General features: G+C 34.6%; 2 protein-coding genes across 2 annotated transcripts; both read left to right on the top strand.

The window, feature by feature from the left end:
- Positions 1-7,852: 7,852 nt before the first annotated feature.
- On the top strand, positions 7,853-8,748 carry LOC139868073 (uncharacterized). The gene is made up of 2 exons (XM_071856410.1): positions 7,853-8,062; positions 8,152-8,748. The coding sequence occupies exons 1-2, from the start codon at positions 7,853-7,855 to the stop codon at positions 8,746-8,748; spliced, it is 807 nt and encodes a 268-aa protein (XP_071712511.1).
- Positions 8,749-8,817: 69 nt separating this feature from the next.
- LOC139868072 (uncharacterized) lies at positions 8,818-10,122 on the top strand. Its single transcript, XM_071856409.1, has 2 exons — positions 8,818-9,664; positions 9,938-10,122. Exons 1-2 carry the CDS (start codon positions 8,818-8,820, stop codon positions 10,120-10,122), a joined length of 1,032 nt encoding a protein of 343 aa, XP_071712510.1.
- The last annotated feature ends 8,765 nt before the right edge of the window (positions 10,123-18,887 follow it).

The raw sequence follows: 18,887 nt of genomic DNA, 5'->3' as shown, positions 1-18,887 counted from the left end.
TAGAACATCAAGAGAGAACTTGAGAGAGATGAGTTTGATGTATGGAAGTTGATTGAAAATGTGTGTGTGTGTGTCATTCACGTAAATGTATGCATGTGTATATAGGCTCCATTAGTTTGATTTTTAGTGTAATCATTCATGCTAGTTACCAAATAATGGTTTCCACATGTTTGATGACTCATTAAGGCTGCTAAGGAGCTGATCATTGAGTGTATATACCAATAGTATATACGTCTATAAACTGGGTATTGTACGAGTACGAGTACGGATTGAATACGAGTAAATAGTGTTTACTGTAGTAAATAGTGTTTTAATGTAGCAAATAGTATTTTAATGTAGCAAAGCGAAAATTACTGTAGCAAATAGTGTTTTACTATAGCAAATAGTGTTTTACTGTACATCTTTGATTTAATTGTATTTCTTCTTATATATATAAAATAAAAACTTATATCATAAAATAAATAAAACGATTATATAATTATCACAAGTTATGATGTTCATGAATCATCAGGCAAACTGGGTGGTCAAACGTTAACACTAAATCCGTTTCAGTTAATCAAGTCTTAACAAGTTTGATTGCTTAACATGTTGGAAACATTTAATCATGCAAATATAGTTTTCATTTAATATATAATCATGGAGAAGTTCGGGTCACTACAATTAACGGCAACATCAACCCAAAAAGATGAACCAGAAGAATGTAATTTAGAGAGAGAGATGGGAGTGTTTTTGCTTGACTTTTTACCACTTTTTGTTTGAATACTGTTAAACTCCTGAACTTTTCTAGTATCTGGACATCACGAGTATATTTGTTTAAATGTACGTGGATTAATCAAGTTATATGACGATTGTTTCTGATGCCTTCTTGATCACTTCAAAATGTAAATATACTAAGATTTGAACCTGTGACTTCATGTGAAAATACCATAACTTCAATCATTGGCCTATCTTCTTCCAATGATTATAAACAGGGCCTCTAATCTAGCTTCATGATTGTAATAATAATGCTTAACGTTTAAACTTGGTTTAATGGTGTGACAACAAGTAATATCATTCTATACACTCATGCAAAAACAATATTAACATCATTTTTTATTTCTCTGTCATTATAATCTATAGTTGTTAGTACTGGTTGCTAGCTACTAATCATCATAGGTTGAGAATTAGTATATACTATAGATATAGATATAGATGTATCAGGCTACCCGTTATAGCGATCGAGTTCTGTTTGCTTTTGATTATAGTTCTAATGAAGGTAAATTGCATAAACGGTATGTACATAGGCAAAAAGTTCACTAGATGCACATTGCGGCGGCATCTTTTTGATAATTCGTTTACTTGAAAAATTTACTAAATCGTTTTATAGTCATTTCTGCAAGATAATTATACTCGGGGTTAATCATGTATATTTAATGTTATGATAATTATATTTGTATGTAACAAAATAATCTAGAGACCTAAATTGTAAATTTAAATAACTTTCATGTTTATAGCTAAAAAATAAAGGTCCATTTGTATTGTTTGGAAGCTCCGTCTTGAATGTAATTCATCGTGTTTAGCACATAAAATTATTTAGAGTTTAACGATGATGACAAGGAACGTAAATCGAAGGGGAAAAAAGATAAATTTCGTTAAAATTTTGGTGTGTTTTGTTTAATAATTATTGTATTAAATAAAAAGGTTACACTTTTTACCCCTTAAAGTTATCGTATGCACCCCAAGTAAATTAAAACTTATTTTTTGATTTTTTTTTTAATGACAAGCTTTGCATCAGTGTATCATTTATTTCAACGACACACATCATTTGCACACACACGCGTTCGGGAGGAAGCCGAATCGCATTACAGGAACCCGATCCTTTAACCATCTCGAGGGACAAGCGGACCGGGTTTGAATTCTGAATGGATCTGGTAGAAAACCCCCTGGGTCAATCTGGATATCCATATTTTATGCAGATTAATTAATAGGATGGGCAGAGCGAGGCTCAATCCCATGACCTAGCCCACAGCTTCAACACACAATGTGAAGGGGATGTCGTTGAAGCAATGCTTCGTTGGCAAAACTTACTTTTTATACCCTTTAAAATTACCTTTTATACCCCATAAGTAATTGCCAACATACATTTTCTACCCTCAATTTTGTTTTCGTGTTTGGTCAGTGAAACGATCAAAACATGGAGTAGATTTAGTATATAGGTATATATATATATATATATATATATATATATATATATATATATATATATATATATATATATATATATATATATATATATATATATATATATATATATATATATATATATATATATATATGTAGAGAGAGAGAGAGAAAAAAAAAGATTAATCAAAAGGGAAACACTTTGCTGGGAAAGTAAATTTTTTTCGTTTTTTCGATTTTTTTTCAGAAATCAAGATCACATGAAAATATGAACATTTAAAAAAGATACTTTGTGATAAATGTTATTATTTTGACGGAAAAACGCTAGAAGAGAAAAATGAAAACATGCATCATGTGTAATATTATGCTTCCGAGTTTTTTTTAGGGTTTAAAAATTAGAGTTTAGTAATTAGGGTTTAGAAATTAGGGGGTTAAAAATTAGGGTTTAGCTATTAGGATTTAGAAATTAGGATTTAGGCTTTAGAAATTAGGGTTTAGGGTTTAGAAATTAGGGTTTAGATTGAATTTTTAACATGAACGGTTTAGAGTTTAGGGTTTAGGGACTAAACCCAATACACTAAACCCTAAACTCTAAATCGGGCTAAATTTTTGAAAACAAAAAACTTTATATAAGATGAAAGAAAACAACGTTTGAAAAATATTATTAGAAATAACATTAATTATGATGAATGTTATCAATTATTTCTTCGATCGTTTTCCCGCCTAAATAATAACATTCATCACAAAGTGTCTTTTTTAAATGTTCATATTTTCACCTAAACTTGATGTCTGAAATTTTTTTGAAAAAAAACAAAAAAAAATTTACTTCCCTCCACTTCCCCTCAAAATAGTGTTTACCTCTTGATTATGACAATATATATATATATATATATATATATATATATATATATATATATATATATATATATATATATATATATATATATATATATATATATATATATATATATATATATATATATATATATATATATATATATATATATATATATATATATATATATATATATATAGAGGATCCGTTGAGAACTCAATTGTTGTGAGAACCGTGAGAACTCCAAAATACACTGAAATTCGAGCAAAAAAAAGGAAATTCGAACAAAAAATGGCGGGTGAACAAAAAAAGGGCTGGCAAACAAATTTTTTTTGTTCGACTCTACATTTTTTGTTCGAATTACAAAAATGTAGGACACAAAATTGTTCGAATTTCATTTTTTTTATTCGAATTTCACCTGTTTTACAATTTTTTTGTTCGAATCTACAATTTTTTTGTTCGAATTTCACTATTTTTGTTCGAATTTCACATTTTTGTTCGCCTACCCTTTTATTTTTGTTCGAATTTCACCTTTTTTGTTCACCCGCCCTTTTTTTGTTCGAATTTCAGTTTATTTTGGAGTTCTCAGGGTTCTCAGGGTCAAAAAGTTCTCATTTGATCCCTTTAGTATATATATATATATATATATATATATATATATATATATATATATATATATAATAACAAACATAAAAATAGATCATCTTATCTTCTAACAGATAATCCTAGCCTTCCATTCCTAATTAGCCTCTAAATTTAGAACATTAAAATGTTCACATCATAATTATGACCTCATAATTTAAAAGTTTAACACTGTTAGTGCATAATTTGTAATCCCTAGTTCCATGAACGTTAATGTATTATTTGATCATGTAATAACCTGTAATATTGTTAAACGTTGATTGTCAATTTGTTACTTTATATATATGTAAACGTTTAAATGTAATGTGTAATGTTACTCGACAGTCGGCCGACTGACATAGTCAGTCGACCGACTGTCAACCACAGTCGACCGACATAAGATCTGGGATATTTAAGCCAAGTTAATCTCCACTAATTTGGTTAATCACTTAATACATTTTACACACACAAACAGTTCCATGTCCGGTCTCACTCAAATCTTCATGTCCAAATACCACAGAATGTAAGTCTAGGCTTCGTGTTTATCAAGATCTAATCTTGGTTTGACTCGTACGAACCCGAAAACCCATAGATATTCGTTTAAGCTCGTTCTAGTGTTACTCCGCCTCTAGATCGTGTTAAGTTAATTCTAAGGTCCTCTCCCAGCGTCTACAAAGTGGTATCAGAGCCTTGGCTTGCTGAATCAATTGTTTTAAACGAGTTCTTGTTATATTTTTGGGTCAAAAAATTGGTTTTGGATTGAATTTTGCATACTTTTACGTTAAACTTTTGGTTTTAATTGCTTTAGAGTGTTTACAGAAGTCATTCTAAGTTGTTTAAGGTGTTGGTCAGTGTTTTTAGTTCGAAAATTGAGCTTGAAATCGTTTAGAAGTCAAAACCTGATTTTTGGATTCTAGTTCTGAGAGAAGTTACAGTCGACCGACTTATGTGTCAATTGACCGATTTAGGATACAAATCGACCGATTTTAGTTTATTTTGACTGATTGTCAGTAGTTCAACCGATTGTCTTAAAACCGACCGACTTTAGTTCTAAACCGACCGAGTTAAACTCTAAACCGACCGATTGAATGAACATCGACCGATTGAGAAAAGTAAAACCATTTAACTTAATGTAAACAGAACTTCGACCGATTAACCATTGACAGTCGACCGACTGTAGTTGTTTATCGACCGACTGTCATTCAATCGACCGACGTTGGATTAGATTCAACCTTAATTAATTTTAACGGTGTCTGATCAGGCAATGGCAATTACTTCCGGTGTTCAAAATATTTTACTATCTGATAGTGAATCAGGCAGTGCCAATCATGCTCCTAGACTTGATAATACAAATGATTACATTAGATGGAGGTCTAGGTTTATGAATTACATTAGAGGCCTGATCGTTCCTTAATTGTCACGATTATTTACGATTAAATACGCAAAATTAACTATGTGTGAGTGAAAAAGGAGATACTTTGATGAGGTTTTATGTTTTACAGGTAAGAAAGATGTTGGTGCGAAATGTGGTACAAAATGGCGAGTTAAAGTGGAGTTTTGACAAGATTTGGGAGCCTGAAAAATGATCAGAAAATTTACAAAGGCGTAAATTACGCCATACCTGGCGTAAATTACGCCAGGTCTCAGATACGTCCAGTCCAGAAGTCAAATTCAGGCGTAAAAATACGCCAGGAGATTTTACAAAGGCGTAAATTACGCCATATCTGGCGTAAATTAAACCAGGCCAAATTTCAGCATTCCGGGAAATATGAAAATTAGCTTTTAGATGAAGTTTCCTAACCCCTATTTAAGGAGAGCTTTAGGGTTACGAAAATATACTTTTTCTCCATCATTTTTGCAGCAGGAAACCTTCCCAATCACATAAAAACACCATCTAATCACCATTCTTCAAGGATTCAAGTCAAGATCAAGGTGCCATTCATCATGCAATCATCAAGAAATTCAATGATTATCATCACTACCATGCTTGGCTAGTTTTCTAATCTTTATTCCATCCATGAACAATTGATACATGTATTCTTTCATTCAAGTTTATGTGGTTTGTAATGTTATGAAACTTATGTCTTTTGAATTGTGATGTTATGAACCTATTGTTTATTGATTAATGCAAGTATTATTGATTGTGATTGTTGCAAGTTGAGTTATAGGGATTTAACATTTTGTTCTTAATCCACTTAGTGTTAATTAGATTAAGGATAAAGACAAAGTGTCTAGGTTGCATGATTCAATCTCAAGATAGTTAGAATTAATAAGCCTAAGAAATTTTGTCTATGAGATTTGATCAATATTTGATAAGCATAATACTTGTTTGAATGAATGCATGTTAGATTGGGATTGTGAAGGGATAAAGGCTCTTAATCAATTGATTACAACTTTCTCGTTTAGCTCACTATTTATGTTTTTAAATATTTAAAGTTTACATTTGCTCAGTAGTTGTACTCTAGTCTTTACTTTAGTTAATCTTAGTTAATCGCAAACAACAAAATCCTGAAATTGCTTGCTAGTTAACCATAACTTCCCGTGGAACGAATCCTGCTTAACCTAGCTAAGTTAGAGTAATTAGGCTATTTTTGATTGACCCTTCAACATCGATCAAATTTTGGCGCCGCTGCCGGGGAAGTGTGCGCTTGATTGCAAGCTCTTATTTTATTGCTTTCGTGTTAAATTAGAAAAATCATAAAAATTATAAAATCAATAAAAATCCAAAAATAGTGTTTTGTTTATTTTTGTGTTTGTCAGTTTTACGCTCGGTATTCTTGTTTTTGTTGAAGTGCAGGTTAGTGTATGCAAACTCGGAGTTCGAGAGATCAAAATCTTAAGCCTTTAGACCCGGAAATCGAGAAATCTGCAAAAGCTAATCGAAAAGCTACAAGAATCTTAAAGGGTTCGACAGTAGCTTCAGCGTCCACGCAACCACAGTTAGAGACACATCCGATTGTTCCACCGAACTCTCCTAAATCAGAGTCTGACACTGAAGAGGAAGTTTTTGATCAACGAGACGAGATGGCCGAACAACCAAGAGGAGTAGACACCTACTACCAACCGGGTGATTTTGAGGATCATTCACCCATTGTTTATCCTGCACCAGCAGGAGGAAACAACCGACGATTTGAGGTCCGACCTCAACTTATTTCGATTTTGCCAACCTACCGAGGTATGGCTAATGAGAAGCCATATGAACACATCACTGAATTTAATGGGATATGTGCTACTAATCAGGTAAACGGTTTCACTGATGATGAGGTACGTCTTCGATTATTTCCTTATTCACTTAAGGATAAGGCAAAAAGATGGTTTCTCTCCTTGCCCGCCCGGAGTATTAATACTTGGGCGGAGATGAAAAAACGATTTTTAGAAGAATTTTACCCCATAAGTAAAACTTCAGACATGCGTCCGCAAATAAAATCTTTTAAACAATTACCGGGTGAATTATTTCATGAAGCGTATGAACGTCTGAAGGAGTTACTTAGGGCATGTCCACACCATGAGATACCCAAGTGGGAATTGGTTAAAGTTTTCTATGACAGTTTAGATTCCCAAAACAGGCAGTTTCTTTTAGCGGCTAGAGGTGGGGCATTCTTAACTCGGTCTAGTGATGATGAATGGGCGTTCTTCGAACAGTTAAGCAAGGGTTCAAAAACCCAAGCTTCGGTTGATCGTAAACAACCTAGTACCTCCCGAGTGAATTAGGGTCTTGCTTTTACCTAATTTGATGATTTGAAAATGATTATATTTAACAACCCAAATTAGGGTCTTGCTTGTAATGTTTCACAGGTTCAGGAAGTATGTGAGATTTGTGGAGATCCTTCTCACTTTTCATATGGATGTCAAAATCGGATTCCACCGGTAAATCAGCACATAGTGGAAGAACAAGTTAACGAGGCTCAGGGACGGAGATATGATCCATACTCCAACATGTATAATCCGGGTTGGAGAAATCATCCTAATTTCAGTTGGAGCAATAACAACGCGCTGAATGCTAACCAAGGGAACCAACTTAGACCACCAAACAACTTTCAAAACCAGGGTAATTTTCAGAACTAAGGTAACTACCAAAGAAACTATCAAAATCCTTATCCAAACAACCGAAACCAAAACCAAAACAATTACCAAAATCAAGGCCAGAACCCAAACCAAAATCAAAATAGTACTTCAACCAATCAACCATCTAGTTCGGATGCTAAGATTGATGCATTCATCTCCGAAATGCGAAAAATGATAGAAGTGCAAAATAAGTCGATTGGTGCATTGGCTAAGGAGATTAGTAATGTAGCGGAAAGTAAGGGAAATAGGGAACCAGGTACAATTGCAAGCTACACGGTTCTAAATCCAAATCATAAGGATCAAGGAAAAGGGCATAGCGTTAACATGGTAGGTACCTTGAGAAGCGGAAAGAAGTATGACAATAAGGTTGGTGAAAAAGAGGTAGTGCAATAAGAGTCAAGTAAGTCTCCTATTGTTCTTGATGAGGAAGAGGTAAGTGAAAATGATAATCATGGGGAGGGGTGAAAAAGACCGAACCAATCGTTAATGAGGCTGGGAAAGTGGAGGCGGAATCAAAAACCGTTCCATTTCCCAAGGCTTTAGAGTCCCCAAACCAATTCCCTTATGGGAAAAAGGGACCACAACCAGAGGACATGTGGGAAACGTTTAAGCAGGTTAAGATAAATTTACCCATTCTCGATGCTATTAGGCAAGTCCCGTCTTATGCTAAATTTTTAAAGGACCTTTGCACTCAAAAGAGGAAGCAAAGGGCGACTTTACCCAAAAAGGTGGAGCTAACCGAGCACTTAAGTGCGGTTGTTTCGGGTACACTTCCACCTAAGTTTAAGGACCCAGGGACCCTGTTGATAGCTGTGACTATAGGAAACGTGAATGTGAAAAAGGCGTTATTGGACTTAGGAGCTAGCATTAATATTTTACCTTTTTGTCTAGTTGACCGATTTGAATTGGATTTAATGAAAAGAACCAACATAATTATTCAACTAGCAGACCAGTCAATCAAAACGCCTAGGGGGATATTAGAAGATGTGATAGTAAAGGTAGAAGATTTCTATTACCCGGTTGACTTTGTTGTTATGGACATTGAACCTAGGAATAGAGATGCCTAACCCAGTATAATCTTGGGACGCCCGTTTTTGGCCACCATTAATGCTCACATTAATTGTCGAACGGGTGCGATGGACATATCTTTTGGGAATCGCAAGATGAGAATTAATATCTTTAATTCTCTTCATACACCAGATGTCCATGAATGCTATCGGATAGATGTGATTGATGAATTAGTGGAAAAGCATACCTCTCACCTAATAACCAACGACCCAGTAGAAATATTTTGCTTGAGTAATGAAGAGGATGTTGAGTGTGAAGAGGTCAAGGCAGAAGAACTAGCAGTAGCAAGTACAATGGATGCTAGGTTGCCACCATGGACTCATAAATATGAGCCATTACCTAAATCCATTGATACTAATACGAGACCTTCACTAGAGTCACCACCGACTCTTGAGTTAAAACCCTTACCGTCTCATTTGAAGTATGCATTTTTAGGTACTGACGGCACTTTGCCAGTTATTATTGCTTCAAATTTGACAGGTGTGCAGGAAAAAGCTTTGATGGAAGTGCTTCATAAGTACAAGGCTGCAGTAGGGTGGACGATAGCTGATTTGAAAGGGATAAGTCCCTCGGTGTGTATGCATAGGATAGTTACAGATCCGAAGGTTAAACCTGCTCATGATACGCAACGCTGGTTAAACCCGAATATGCAGGAAGTTGTAAAGAAGGAAGTTCTCAAGTGGTTAGATGCAGGGATTATTTTCCCTATTTCAGATAGTCGGTGGGTAAGCCCCACGCAAACAGTACCAAAGAAAGCTGGGATAACGGTAATGGAAACGGAGGAAGGTGAAAAGATCACATCCCGTCCCGTGACGGGTTGGCGGGTATGTATTGACTACAGGAAGTTGAATGCTGCAACTTCAAATGATCACTTTCCCTTGCCTTTTATTGATCAAATCATCAAAAAGTTGTCAGGTCAGAAATTTTATTGTTTCTTAGATGGGTATTCGGGATATAATCAAATACCTATTCACCCTAATGACCAAGAAAAAATGACTTTTACTTGTCCTTATGGAACTTATGCCTTTAGACGAATGCCTTTTGGTTTATGTAATGCACCTGCTACTTTTCAAAGGTGTATGATGAGTATTTTCTCAGAGTTAATAGGCGAGTCTTTAGAAATCTTCATGGATGATTTTTCAATATTTGGCAAGTCTTTTGAGTCGTGTTTGAGTATGTTGGAAAAAGTTTTAAAGAGGTGTACCGAGACCAACCTTGTCCTTAGTTGGGAAAAGAGCCACTTTATGGTAAGGGAATGGGTGGTTTTGGGACACATTGTGTCTGAACGGGGATTCGAAGTCGATAGAGCAAAAGTTCAACTTATTGCCACATTACCTCCACCAACTAATGTTAAGGGGGTAAGATCGTTTTAGGACATGCAGGATTCTACCGTAGGTTTATCAAAGATTTTAGCGTTATTTCTAAACCATTGTGTAATTTGTTATTAAAAGACGCACCTTTTGACTTTGATGACCAATGTAAGGAGGCCTTTAACACCCTTAAGCGTAAGTTGACCGAAGCACCCATTTTGCAGTGACCCGATTGGACCAAACCATTTGAAATTATGTGCGACGCTAGTGATTTTGCGGCTGGGGCTGTTTTGGGTCAAAGAGTTGATAGGAAACCGGTTGTTATCTATTATGCTAGTAAGACATTCTCAGATGCCCAAGTGAACTATACCACAACCGAGAAAGAATTATTAGCAGTCGTGTTTGCCTTTGACAAATTTAGATCATACTTTTGGGGGTCTAAGGTAGTTGTCTTTTCGAACCATAGTGCCCTAAGGCACTTGCTTGATAAGAAAGAGTCTAAGCCCAGATTGATTAGGTGGATCTTATTGTTACAAGAGTTTGATTTGGAAATAAGGGATAAAAAGGGTATTGAGAATGTGGTAGTTGACCATTTATCTAGGATACCCCCGCCACCGTTTGACCCTGCTAAACCAATCCAGGAAAATTTCCCGGACGAGTGTTTGTTTAGTGTTGTGCAAGTACCTTGGTTCACACATATTGTTAATTATTTGGTGACAAACAAGATACTGGAGCATTGGAACAAGCACAAGAGGGATTACTTTTTATCGCAGGTTAAGCATTATATTTGGGAGGACCTGATTCTTTACCGAATTGGACCCGACTAAATCATAAGAAGATGTGTGGCAGAAGATGAGCATAAGGACATTCTATCTCATTGTCATACTTTTGCATGTGGAGGACATTACGGAGTCAAGAAAATCGGGTACAAAGTACTCGACTCAGGTTTCTTTTGGCCTACTATTTTTAAAGACTCGTGTGAGTATGTGAAAAATTGTGCTAGGTGTCAAAGGATGGGGGGAATCTATAAGCGTAATGAAATGCCCATGAACCCAATTTTGGTTTGTGAAATCTTTGATGTTTGGGGCATAGATTTTATGGGACCCTTTCCACATTCTTTTGGATTTGAGTATATACTAGTAGCCGTTGATTATGTCTCCAAGTGGGTGGAGGCTGAGGCTACTCAGACCAATGACCACAAAGTTGTCCTAAAGTTTGTTAAGAAAAATATTTTTTGTCGTCATGGTGTACCTAAGGCCATAATTAGTGACGGGGGTTCGCACTTTAAGAACTCGCATTTTGCTAAACTATTATGGGATTATGGGGTAAATCACCGAATTGCTACGCCTTACCATCCCCAAACAAGTAGGCAAGTGGAAGTATCTAATAGGGAATTAAAAAGGATTTTAGAAAAAACTGTAAATCCTAATCGCAAAGATTGGTCTTTAAGACTAGACGATGCGCTTTGGGCTTACCGGAAATTGAGCATCGTGCAGAATGGGCTATTAAACAGGTGAACATGAACATGGATGAGGCAGGAAAAGCAAGAAAGTTAGACCTATCGGCGCTGGATGAGTTAAGACGCGATGCTTATGAAAGTTCAAAAATTTACAAAGAGAAAACGAAAGCGTTTCATGATAAGCAAATCGTAAGGTGGATGTTTGAAGTGGGGCAAAGTGTGTGGTTGTTTAATTCAAGGCTAAAGTTATTTGCGGGTAAGTTGAGAAGTAAGTGGAACGGGCCCTTTGTGGTTACTAAGCTTACTCCGTATGGGGCAATTGAAATAAAAGATCCGAAAGGTGGGGAGCCGTTCTTAGTTAATGGGCAACGATTGAAAATTGCTTCCGGTTTGTCGCTTGGTGATGCTAGGGTAGTTGAAAAAATTCGGTTTGAACCCATGAAGGTTCATCAACTTAGAACAATTCAGGTGAACGAATCAAAGAATGATGTTAGTAAAGAGAACATTGATGCGTGGCTTGATCAAAATGTTACTATTAGTCGGATGCCCAATTGTGACGTTTGGGATGATGATGGGCGATTTTATGATGCGCCAGAGGACGAGGTGTGATGACTCGGGAATTTCCAACCAAATTTAAACTTAATCTTTATATGGTTTCGACACGATAAGCAAAGTCTGCAATGTTAGAGTCTTAAAATTTTGGAACGATGTTCATATATTCAATTGACCTTCGACTGTTTTCGATGATTCACGAACAACTATTTGTAAATAGATACATATATATTTAAATATATGAATATATAATTTGATATATCATTGGCAATATTATATGATTTAATTATTAGAATTTATTATGTAAAATAAAATAAAATATGTTATTATAATAATTATTATTTAAAATATATCAGCATATATAATTGAATTATATTAAATATGTATATGTGATTTCGAATTTATTTAGTAAACGAACGTAACACCCATTTATTATTCGATCGATATTAAACGAGTTAAAAAGGAACTTGTGTGATATTAAAAATAGAACGATGATCCGTAATTAGGTTATACGCTTAAACTAATTTATAATCAACGTCATTGATTTAGTTAAACTTTTGTGATATCCATGATATGTAAAAACAATAGTGTCAATATAAGATACAAATGTGAGACCAGTGGCTTATGTTATGCATGTTGGATCATGAATTAATTTATTAAACTTTGATGTTGATTGTTTTTGTTCCCACGCAACAAAGTAACACATACATACATGCACATAGTATTGATTAGTCCTTACAACCATCATCATCGCCATAATTTAGTTTTCTTCTTTTGAATTTGTTTACCACCCAAACCCCACCTTAGAAAAATATACATGCATCGATATCTATATTGCCGATTTCTATTTATTTTAAAAAAACACCACTTTTGTTGTTTTCTTTTTGATTTGGAATCACATCACCCACATCCATCATCTTTATATATATATATATATATATATATATATATATATATATATATATATATATATATATATATATATATATATATATATATATATATATATATATATATATATATATATATATTCATACAACTTTATCATCATCTATCATTATTTTCACAATACACGAACAATCTCCACCTGCTAGAATGACTGCTGCTGCTTGTTACTGCTGCTACTTTTATCTTATGTTTCTACCCGAGATCATGCTATTTCAGCTGCAAGTTCCGGTAAACCGTGACTATTTTGGTTGTAACATCAAAAACCATCACCACGTTAATAAACATCACCCATCACCATACCAACAACCTTCGATTGATACTTCTACATCCATCATTGAAAGCCAACCAAATAACCACTATCATCTCACTTAAACCATCGAAAACCATTGCTATTCTACTGCTACTGTTTTGTTCGGATTCCATCATCAACAATTGAAACTGTTTGTCATTGACTAGACCACCTTAAACCCATCAATACCTTTGTCATACTACTACTACACTTGGTTATGTTTCAGCTTGAAAACCTCCATCTAAGCCACTCAAGACAACACCCATAAAAACTGATACCTTTGATATTAACTTGTTACCACTTCTGAGTTACAAACTGCAACTAACGAAACCACATGCATCCATTATTTTCCTGTTTCTGTTACGTCCAATATCACCACAAAAATTCACCTACAAGTCGCTTTTACAGCAGCTCTTTTCTGTTTATTTTCTTGTACGAACCAACCACATCTTACAGCTATTAAAGTGTTATTTTTTTCTATGGCCGACAAACTCTAACACAAAGAAAACCTCACTTGTTGTTATTCGCATGCCATATTTTCTTTCTGATTGAATAATCAAAGTGTCCACTAGTTCTTTGTTTAATAAGGGATAATGGATAATGAAGTGAGCATGATGAAATCATGATGAAGGTATGCGAATGTTTTTGTGTATCTGCTATTCGACAATTTTTCCTTAAACTTATTCTGTTAAATATTGGGCTTGGAAATTCAATTGCTGGGCTGCAGTGTTTCATTTGGGCTGAGGTGAATCATGGGCCTGAACTGTGGGTTGGATATTCACGCTGACAGGCTGCTACCATTTGATTCATTATGCTAACTGCTTCTATTTCTGTTGATAAATTGGAGCCAGAAACACCCTTATCTCGATCCTTTATCGTTCTCTAAAACTAAGGTAGCATACATTAAACCATAACTTATGAGTTACACTTATTATTATAATGATGATGAGTAACTATGATGAGAAGATGAAAGGAAGTGGTGATCGATATGATGACTAGCGAGATAGAGATGATGATAACATGATTATGGTGATGATAAAAATGATGAGATTGATGATAATATGGTGATAGTGATACTAGGAAAAATGATAAACACGTAGTATAGGTTAAATGATTAAGAACGCGAAATACTACAAGATTAGTTTAACAGATCAATGGTTAGGAGTTGTGTTGAGGAACGAGAGGTCTTGAGTTCGAACCAAGGCTGCTGCAAATTAATTATTTCTTTTTGCTGTTGGACTGCCCTTTTTTGTTGGGCTGAGATTGTTCTTAAAAGTGTAGTAGATAAATCAAAGAAGTAGCAAGCAGTGTAGTGGTTAGGCGTGTACTATGGTTAACGTGAGGTCTCGGGTTCGAGTCCGACTTCGTGCATTTTTTTTTAGAGCTCATTAAGGTAGTCTTCCTTGTTTATAAATATTCATTATTATTATTATTATTATTATTATTATTATTATTATTATTATTATTATTATTATTATTATTATTATTATTATTATTATTATTATTATAATAATAAACTTAAAAGTATTAAAACTTACAAAAAATTAGTGGGGAGCCTAGAGACAATCTGGGCCCCCACACCTCTAGCAATAGCAAAACCTATCCTAGTAAAATAATACAACTTTTTAGTTATTATTATTAATATTATTTTATCAAATGATTTTTAACTATACAACACTATAGTTAATACATATAACATATATATACTAACGTTTATAATAAATACTAAATATTTAGTTAATGTACATAAAATAGAAATATTTAAATTACTTATTGATGAAACATAAAAATTATTAAAATAACATTTATAGCACTAATAATATGTAAATTTAGTTGCTCGATTACAAGTATATGTGTTAATGTATATAAATTATATAGGTTCGTGAATTCGAGGCCAACCCTGCATTGTTCAGTTGTTCAATGTTGTCATATGTATTTTTACTACAAAATACAGTATGGTGAGTTTTCATTACTCCCCTTTTATATATATTTTTGGGACTGAGAATATATGCGCTATTTTTATAACTGTTTTACGAAATAGATACAAGTAATCGAAACTACACTCTATGGTTGAATTATTGAAATCGAATATGCCCCTTTTTATTAAGTCTGGTAATCTAAGAATTAGGGAACAGACACTCTAATTGACACAAACTCTAAAGATAGATCTATCGGGCCCAACAAGCCCCATCCAAAGTACCGGATGCTTTAGTACTTCGAAATTTATATCATGTCCGAATGAGGATCCCGGAATGATGGGGATATTCTTATATGTATATTGTGAATGTCAGTTACCAGGTGTTCAATCCATATGAATGATATTTTTGTCTCTATGCATGGGACGTATATTTATGAGAAATGAAAATCTTGTGGTCTATTAAAATGATGAAAATGATTATTTATGTTAAACTAATGAACTCACCAACCTTTTAGTTGACACTTTAAAGCATGTTTATTCTCAGGTATGCAAGAAATCTTCCGCTGTGCATTTGCTCATCATAGATATATTACTTGGAGTCATTCATGACATATTTCAAAAGACGTTGCATTAAAGTCGTTGAGTTCATCAAGATTATTATTAAATCAATTATAGTAAGATATATTACGAAATGGTATGCATGTTGTCAATTTTCGATGTAATGAAAGATTGTCTTTTCAAAAACGAATGCAACGTTTGTAAAATGTGTCATATAGAGATCAAGAACCTCGCGATGTAATCAACTGTTGTGAATCGTTTATAATCGATATGGACTTCGTCCGGATGGATTAGGACGGGTCCCTTCACGAGGTGTCTGAGGTTATTTCAGATGAATGTTTTGATGAGTTTGATGAAAAATTGTCATTGGAATAAGATTTTAAGGGAAGGCCGGAGTTCCATCGTCAAGAAGAAGACCCAGGGGAAGTATTGTTCGAATTGAGTTTCGTTGGGGTCTTACCCCATTTTGCTAATGATCATCATGAATTCAAGGTGATTGCTGATACGGGGTCTACAATTAATATCATGTCATACATGACGTACAAGCGATTATTTCATGACAAATGTTCTCTATGTTCGTTGACTAAATCCGATGCGGTCATCACACTTGGCAACAATACTAAGTGTCAGGCACTTGGTGTACTTCATGATGTGATGGTTAGTGTGAAAGGTGTCTTCCTTGAAGTACCATTCACCATTTTTGATATGCCTACGGATGAAGATGTTCCATTGTTAGTCGGGCGTAGATTCATTGCAACTGCGGATTGTAAAATCGACCCAGGTGCAAGTTCTATCACTTTTGAAGGAGGAAACGGAACTTTTAGATTTTGTAATTCGGAAAATATACGTTTTCCTTCGGCATATATAGTGGAGAGAGAATGTGATGAGGGATATTGTATGATGCTTGGGATACAAGAGGTTAACACAAATAAAGTAGTTATTGAATAAATGGTAGCGGATACTATAGACATGGATGAAATCTATCAAAGTGTTGAGTGTGGGGGTATTAGCCTCAATCGACACTTAGGTTCCAAGTCAAGCAACGATGAAACCATTTGTGTTAACACGGTTACAGAAACACCCGAAGTAGAACAAGAACCGGATGTGGATGTAGAGGAGATTCGTGAGACACTTGAAAGTATGTGGGGAAAAGAAAACACGGAAAGATTCATGAACAACACCAAAACATCTTTTGTTGATGATGAGGGGTGGACAATTGAAGTTGAATACGTTGAGTCCAAACCAAAAAGTGAGTCCAAACCAAAATGCGAATTTAAACCTCGCATTAAGTATAGAGATCCGGGCGATTTTTCGGTTATGTGTCAATTCAAAAAGAAGAAGATTTACCGGGCGTTGCTAGATTCGGGTGCGAGTGTTAACATGATGCCAACAAAAATTGCAAAATCAATAGGCATCCGAGAATTGGTTCGAACTAATACGAGTATTCGATTTGGAAACCAAACCGTCGATGACCCAATCGGGATTGCAGAAGATGTTCTTTTCATTATTCACGGTATTGGTTATAAGGAAGATTTCTTCATTGTGGATTGTGAACCGGATGCGAATACTCCAATTGTATTGGGAAGAGGATTTTTAGTTACCGCCAGGATGTCACTATATTTTGATACGGGGACTTTGACAATTAAAGATGAAGATAACATGATCACGCTCCGTATGGAAGATGGATTCAGCTCTCGAAAAATCGGGGCCGTTGATCCGGACGAATGCTAATCCGGAAGAGGAGTCGAGTGCACGACTCCATCAAAAAAGTCCCACACATTTGTAAAGTTTGTAAGTTTTTATTTGTTTTGTACATACGGGCCGGGCAAAGTACCATTTTTGTAGTTTAAAATGGGATCGGTTTGAATGACTATCTCTAACTTTTTGCATTGAGGACAATGCAATGCTTAAAGTGTAGGAGGGGGTCAAGGTTTTAGTCCCAAAAATGTTTTGTGCAAAGAGAATGAGAAAAATGGAAGTTTTGTGCGAAATTAAGGCAAAAAAATGAAAAGTTAAAAAATTTTCTGTACCTGAGTGTTGGCGTAATTTACGCCAATATTGGCGTATTTTACGCCTATGTAAAGTGAACATTCAGAAAAATTTTGCATGTTAGGCGTAATTTTACGCCGGATTTTTACGCCCAAAAATGTATTGGCGTATTTTACGCCAAAACTGGCGTAATTTACGCCTTTGTTATTTTTCAGGTGCCGGTTTTTGGGGTTTAAAATGAGTAAAAAAATTATTTATTTATTTATAACACATACGCAGCCATAAACCACGAACACCATCACTCTAAACCCTAATTTTTCATCATCTAAACACCAAATCGAAGCTCAAAACCTCATCAATTCGTCATAACACTTCACAAAAACACCTAAATCCTTACAAAATCATACAAATTGGGTGTTAATTCGTGTTCTTGGCTAGAACTTAAGTTTGGGGGTTTTGATTTGTGGGTTTAATTCTTCAAGTATTCTTTCAATTCGAGTGTGTTAACATCAAGGTAATCATCATTCTTGTGTTTTTCATTATTCTTGATTTTCAATTTAGGGGATTTGTTATTTTCATGTCCTTGTGCTAGGGTTAGTGCGAATTAATTATGTTTAAGTATTGCTTTTGTTCTAACTATTGTTAATTGTGTTTAGATATGTCAATGAAGTATGTGTGCATGATTAATTTGAAAGTTTAGGTTAAAACTTGTTAATTGCTTCTAAGTAGTTGACTAGGGTTGAATTTGACTGAAAAATTGATAATGTTTGTGTCTTGAATGTGTGTTTCCAGTGTTTAATGTTTAATTTGATGTTTGTTAAGTGACAATGCAATAATGTTAGGTTGTAAAGTTTATAGTTTGTGTGAAATAATGATTACAATGTTTATGTGATGTTCACTTGAGAAAAGGGTTGTCTAGTAGTGATGATAATGTGTAACATGTCAACTTAAGTGTCTTGTGGTTAAATGAGGTATGCAAGATTGGTGTGTTGATGTGGTGCATAAGGTTAGGATTTGCATGTATTTCTAAAAGGTTATAATGAGAAATATTGAGCAATGACATGTAAGGTGTATTGTTAAGTACTAACGAGCTTGTTGAGTTGTGTGATTGCAGA

The sequence above is a fragment of the Rutidosis leptorrhynchoides genome, chromosome 9 (assembly GCF_046630445.1).
Source record: "Rutidosis leptorrhynchoides isolate AG116_Rl617_1_P2 chromosome 9, CSIRO_AGI_Rlap_v1, whole genome shotgun sequence".
Lineage (NCBI taxonomy): Eukaryota > Viridiplantae > Streptophyta > Magnoliopsida > Asterales > Asteraceae > Rutidosis > Rutidosis leptorrhynchoides.
The sequence above is the reverse complement of the archived record's forward strand: the minus strand, read 5'-3'. Positions and strand labels throughout refer to the sequence as shown.